This window comes from Mus pahari, chromosome 13 (assembly GCF_900095145.1).
Source record: "Mus pahari chromosome 13, PAHARI_EIJ_v1.1, whole genome shotgun sequence".
Taxonomy (NCBI): domain Eukaryota; kingdom Metazoa; phylum Chordata; class Mammalia; order Rodentia; family Muridae; genus Mus; species Mus pahari.
In genome coordinates this window covers 13,485,082-13,491,940 of record NC_034602.1, presented here as the reverse complement: position 1 = coordinate 13,491,940, position 6,859 = coordinate 13,485,082, and the positions used below count along the sequence as shown (strand labels likewise).

Here is a 6,859-nt window from a genome sequence, read left to right as displayed (position 1 = left end):
ACTAAGATGACGAAAAACTCACAATCATGCCATAGATAGAATCTTTGTGTGAAGGCTTAGTAACAGATCTTAAAAATCTGCAGGAAACAAAACCTATGATGACAAGAGCATATGACTCACAGATATAGTACCAATGCCCATATTTTGAGCATGAATTTAGGAAACTCAAAATAGGAGCATAGAGTTTCTAGTGATACTGTAATCATAAATATGAATTAAGTTAGACTACATAAAGGTGAGGGGAGTGGAGAGAAAGATTGGGGTACCTGTCTAGGAAGCAGAACAAACTGGTCCTCTCGTTGTCCCACCAAGGACTCCATGGCGGGTGGGGAAGGGCAAAGCTGGTGTCAAACAAAACAAACTGTAGTCACCTCAGTGGGAAACGGTCTGTCTGATAAGCATTCGTGTGTGTATACTACATATCCCAGGTTTCCTTGTATATTCTTAGCATAGGCCCGTCAGAGGAAACTCACATTCAGTGCGGGGCTTTCAGTCAGTGAACACGCATGGTGGTGTTTCCTCTCACAGCTGTTCTGCACCTGAGATCAAGTACCTATGTTTGTCCACATTACCGTCAGAAAAGCCATTAAACTAGGGCTTGGTTCCTCTTCTACTTGAAATCTGTCAGTCTTTCTCCTCAAAGAGAATCCAGCTAAACTAAGAGGGACCTTTTTAGCAGCCCATACACAGCAGGACATGAGGATGTTTGTGGAAGGTTAGGGGCACCTGCTGTAGCAGTCAACACTTTCTTTTCATTGCCTCTTCCTCAGGAAACTATGTGGTGACAGATCATGGCTCATGTGTCCGGGCCTGTGGGCCTGACTACTACGAAGTGGAAGAAGATGGCCTCCGAAAGTGTAAAAAATGTGATGGGCCCTGTCGCAAAGGTAAGCAGCCTGCAGGTGTACAGTAGGTTTTTTCTTGACCTTTGTGCCGAACTCTTATGGCCACCTCCAAACAAACCCAGCTTACCCTTTTAATCTTTATTATATGTGTGTGTGTGTGTGTGTGTGTGTGTGTATGTGTGTGTAAGTATTTTGTCTGTAAAGTAGAAGATAAACTTAAAAAGCCAAATTGCATGGTGGAGGTGAGAAGTTCTCTTGAACCAGGTACAGAGGCGCCACCTGCAGCCCAGGTGGGTGAACTGTTGTAGACAGAGAGGAGGAGCCAATGTCTGTGAGTGACTAGATTCAGTCCAGCCAGAAAATTCAAATCTGACAGAGGTCTGTGACAAGGACAGCCCAAGCCCCACTCCAGTGACTGATGGGAGCACCGAAGCCTGTCACAAGAGTCCTGGTACCTGGAGGGTCCCCTCAGGGTTGTTGGGGTGAATTAACAGTGCACGGTAGCAGGGTTCTTGCTTCTGCTTATGCAGACCCAGCCTTCTTAATTCAACGAATGTAAATGGAACACGCATCTCTCTTAACAGTTTGTAATGGCATAGGCATTGGTGAATTTAAAGACACGCTCTCCATAAATGCTACAAATATCAAACACTTCAAATACTGCACTGCCATCAGCGGGGACATTCACATCCTGCCAGTGGCCTTTAAGGGGTGAGTAACAGCTGAGCCATCTGGATGAAGAACTGCAGAATCTACTTCCTTTAAGCCATGGAGAATGCCCAATAATCATGCTGCTGTCTGTTTCAGGGATTCTTTCACGCGCACTCCTCCTCTAGACCCACGAGAACTAGAAATCCTAAAAACCGTAAAGGAAATAACAGGTTTGTACTGGGGCATGCAGGAGCATATATGGGAAATTAAATTTTATAGAGACTCCCAGACATTTCCCCTTCTTCCCTGACACAAGAATGTGGTGTCTGAAGCTTATCCATTATGATTAATTCTCTGAGACATTTTTAAAAACCAGTTTCCCTTGATGCAAGTTGAGAGCACTTTAAGCCACGGCGGCTGCAACCATGCTGGACTTGATGTGGACACATGGAGTGGTTCTTTCCTGCTCAGACTGTCCATCGTCCTTACAGACCCCAAACCCCAGAGAGGAGACGGAGGAAAAGATACAAGGTTGAACGCTAACAGGCAGTGCAGGCTCTCGAGTTTCACAAACTAGATTTCAAAAGATTGTCCACCAGGGAGTCTTAGGTCTATGACTGCCACCAGCGTGCCATTTTCTTCATCTTTGAAGGGGAGATAATTTGATCTGAAAAACAGGATTAATATGAGGATCAGATTTAAATGGAAAAAAAAGTATTTAAAAGGAGACCGTGGTAACAAGAGACTGGAGAAGAGTCAGAGAAGGATCTGGGTGTGTAATCTGATATCCTTTAAGGATGTCAGAGCCAGAGCTCTTGTCACCCTCTCAGGTGGGAGTTGGCCTATGCATTGAGGGAGGAGCATCCAGGGACTCAAGGCTGCATAGAAGGGACAGGAATCTTTCTTTATATAATATATAATTATATAAATATATATATATAAATATATATATATATATATATATATATCTCACCTGGACTTGTGTGAGGATATGCACTATCATCCTTAGTGATAGGGACAGGAAGAATACACTGCCACAGTCCATACAGCAGCCTTATATGAGTCCTAGAATATGCTTCCTACAACAAGGAAATTTCTAACAATGTGTGTCTAAGCCTTTCTTCTCCCCTCTAGGGTTTTTGCTGATTCAGGCTTGGCCTGAAAACTGGACTGACCTCCATGCTTTTGAGAACCTAGAAATTATACGTGGCAGAACAAAGCAACAGTAAGTTGGCCACAACAAAAGCCTAGTACATTTTTTTTCAAGTTTGTCAAGAGATACAGAAATAGCACAAAGACGATCTTCCACTTGGCTTCACCTAATGTGAACAACTTACATGAGTAGATATGGAAGTTAAGATAAAGAATTTGATAAGGTGCCGTGTTCTTCCCTCAACCATGTACTTCATTCTGAGTTCACCAGATTTTCCATGAATGCATCCGTTCTTTTCTGTCCTCTCCAGGATCTTACACTGCATTAATGTCTGATGTCTTCCTGGTCCCCTTCAACCTTTCCCAGATCCTATGTCTTTGCTCATTTTTGCTGTCTTGACACTCTGGGAAAATATGACTGGGTGTTTTATAGGGCGTCTCCTTGTTTGTGTTTGGCTAATATTTGATAATGAGGCAGTTGAAGATATATAACTTATAACAACAGTGAGACAGAGAAGATGGGAGACAGATGGAGAGCTTTCATAGAGTAAGAGAAATCCTAAGATTTGTGGTGAGAGGAAGAAATTTGGAAATCTGTAGCTCAAATCTGCCTTGGAAACTTTCTGATTATGATAGCTTTTTCTGTACTTTACCACCACTAACATCACTAATTCCACTAATATTGTGGAATAGTTAACAAGTCAAAGCACACACACACACACACACACACACACACACAGAATATACATTGCTGCCCATAAACGCCTTTAGGTAGACACTCCTGATACTAAGCATGCCGCTGCTTTTGCTTCCTGCCTTTCCTCTTAAATTGTCAGGAAAGCTCTCTTTCTGAGGTTAGCACCGTGTTTCAAGCGGCTGCACAGGAGGCTCGTGCGTAGTTTTAAGCATTTAAGCTAAGGGATAACAACTAGTTCCTGACACGACTCACAAAAAGCTGAGGCTTGACCTGCAAGAAAGACCCCAGCCGGACCCTGACTCCTTTGCTTCTCTGGGCATATTCTGGGGGAGAATTCCCAGTAAGTGATGGTTGTGCATCTCCTACCTAGGACCCCTCACTTCCCTGAAAACAGGCTGTGAGGAGAGATGATTCATGAAGGGGGAAATGAGAATAAGCGTGACTTGGAAGAGGGTCTGCCAAATACTGCTTTAAACCTTGGTATTTAACCTCATAGCCTCCATTCTCTTTCTTTTGTCCTGGCTCAGCTGGCTCATTCCTGAGGCTAGTGTCAAGAAGATTCCTACAAATGCACACCACTTCTATGTGCCTTTCCATCAATCACATGTGACAATTTATGCCCAGCAGGGGCATAAATCTGAGCTCTGACCTCAACCAGGACCCCACGTCTGTCTCCCTGCCCTCTCCAAGTGCACACATCCTACATAGCCCTGTGGTCTGGGATGCCATTCTCTCTTATCTGACTAAGTTTCATCCAGACACATATCTGCAGAATCTTATTTAGCTCTGCTCTCCAGGCCTCGGATATGAGCTATCATGACTTGAAGAACGTCACCCTTCCATGCTCTTCCTCCATGGCTCTCCTTAAGTGTTCACCCATGGCTGACATAGTCCTCACTAAAGCTGCATTTATTTCTATGGACTCAAAAAAACCTCTGCCTGTATGATTATATCACCTTTAGACAGGTTCCCTAAGTAAAAGAGACAAATATTTAACCCGTGTGGTATTTGCAAATGAAACCACAGATATTCACTCAATAAACATGACTGGACAGCTGAGTGGTAGGCAGATGGACAGATATTCATATTTACCTTAAGTACATTTTGATGTTGCCAGATGCTAGAAAGAATGTTCTTTATTTCTAGGAAAACTATAAATATAATAAATGAAATGACATGAAGCCACTGATTAACTCCTCCTGTTTATCCAAGTGTAAAGATAAAAAGTGAATGAGAAACTGTCTTTTCTTTGAAGAAATCTAAAAGAACAAAACAAAACAAAAACAAAAACAAAAAACTGGCATTTATTAAAAATCCTAATTCATACTTTTCACAGAATGATTAGTAATAACTGGAACACAATGTTCAGGAAACATAAGTGGCCCAGAAAAACTAAATTTGAGGATGGCCCATTGCTTTTGCTATCACACAACAATGCAATTTTCTTTTCTCCCATTTAGTGGTCAGTTTTCTCTGGCGGTTGTCGGCCTGAACATCACAACACTGGGGTTGCGTTCCCTCAAGGAGATCAGTGATGGGGATGTGATCATTTCTGCAAACCGAAATTTGTGCTACGCAAACACAATAAACTGGAAAAAACTCTTCGGGACACCCAATCAGAAAACCAAAATCGTGAGCAACAGAGCTGAGAAAGACTGCAGTAAGTAGCTGGTCCCCTCTCACCTGCACAGATAGTGCCCGGGGGTAACTTATTTTTGGAAGACATACGGAAGAGGTTTTCACCAAGCCTTCTAATTGCTTTTGCTCACTCCCCTCATTGAATTAAAATCTGCCTATTTGTAATTGTAACACTGGCATCAGAATTGTTTGCAGAATGTTCTCATCTCATAGGGTGAATTTGCCTTGTGGGGTTTCAACATGAAATGTCCTTCATAGGCTCGTGGGTCTGAACACTGAGTCCCTAGCTAACTGCGCTGTTTGGAACAGTTGTGAGATCTTTAGAAGTTGGATCTTTCCTGGAGGAAGACAGGCTTGAGGGCTCCACTTCGTGTGTATTCTCTGCTTCCTATAGTTGCAGTGAGATCACATGTTCCTTCATACTTCGGTTGGCATGCGTTTCCTGCCATGATTGATTGAACCCCTTCTTAAACTATAAATCAAAATGAACCCGTCCTCCCTTAAGTTGCTCTTGTCCAGTATTTGGTTGCAATAACGAGAAAAGCAGTAAAGAAAATCGATGCCAAGCAAAGGCAACTTGGCTTTGATGTATTTGAGGATGTGGTTCTTAGACCTTTGGGGCTAGCTTATGGTAGGAATGTGGAAAAGTTAGGAACTTTGTATGAGAAAGCCCCAGAATTTTGTAAGCCATCCTGGTGGGAGTTTGGAAGATCATAATGCTGAGAGAAATATGAACAGTAAAACCCAGATCCGTCAGATTTCAGAGGGTAATAAGGACACTATTCGAAAGTGAGCTAAAGGCCATTTGTGGTACATTCTGGTTATGAATCTGTCTGTATCTGCCCATGTCCTGAGAACGGAAGTCATTAGAAAGCAATGGCCCAATTTGATTGGTGGAGGATATCTCAAAGCAGAAAGAATAGCATTCAGGCTCCTGCTCGTGGCTCTTATCTAGGTCTACAGAGTACTGGAGGAGAAAGTGGACAGAGAGATAGGAAAATATGCAGTTTGATGGGCAAAGGAGAAAATTTAAAGTTGCATGTAAACCAGGTGTTGAGGAAGCAATTGTAACTGTAAAGATATTAGCACTATTAAAGAGAAGCCTTGTATAACCACACTGAGACAACAGGAAAAAGGTGCTCTGAGGGCAAGACCCCATCCACCGAAAGGTACATCTTATGGAAATGTATATTCATTTGAAAGAAGAGAGACAAAACGGAGAATTCTGCTGAAAACATTGCCTGTTTCTGGAGGCCAGGCTACATCTTTAGCTGGCCAATCAAAGAGGCAGCCCCATCCATGGAGTGCTGGTTTTATACACGTGAAAGATACAAGATTGAAGGGGGCACGGAAGCCTGTGCCAAGATTACAGAAGGCCAGGCAAGCCAGGCGGTGTTTGACAGGCTTGGAGTTGTGAATGGAGGCTGTGTGAGACTGTAAAGATGAAGCTCGAGTGGCAATGGACACTCTAGGATTTTAGAGATGTCAGTACAATGGAATGCCTGCTAAGGAAGACTTCAGGCATGGCACAGAGCAGGCTAAAGGAGTAGCTTTTCCACACTGCAAGGGGCAGACCTGGCAGCACAGAACGACGAAGACTTGGGTAATCCTTGGGTAGCTCTGCTGAGTTTGTTTTACTTTAGTCTAAGTCTTTCTTTGCTGTGCCCTGATTCTACTTGTTGAAATGGGAACGTTTACTACGTACCATTGCATGTCGGAAGTTTGTGATTACTTTTTGATTGCACAGAAGCCAATAGTTAAAAGATGTCTTGGAAGCCAGGCGTGGTGGCGCACACCTTTAATCCCAGCACTTGGGAGGCAGAGGCAGGCGAATTTCTGAGTTCGAGGCCAGCCTGGTCTACAGAGTGAGTTCCAG

At 43.2% G+C, this 6,859-nt stretch overlaps 1 protein-coding gene across 1 annotated transcript in view; it reads left to right on the top strand.

The window, feature by feature from the left end:
- The window catches only part of Egfr (epidermal growth factor receptor), a 162,173-nt gene that overhangs the window by 119,089 nt on the left and 36,225 nt on the right, over positions 1-6,859 (top strand). Inside the window, exons 8-12 of the mRNA XM_021210608.2 lie at positions 771-887; positions 1,430-1,556; positions 1,653-1,726; positions 2,631-2,721; positions 4,806-5,005. Of these exons, the coding sequence (XP_021066267.1) occupies positions 771-887; positions 1,430-1,556; positions 1,653-1,726; positions 2,631-2,721; positions 4,806-5,005 (609 nt within the window). The remainder of the gene's footprint in view (positions 1-770; positions 888-1,429; positions 1,557-1,652; positions 1,727-2,630; positions 2,722-4,805; positions 5,006-6,859) is intronic.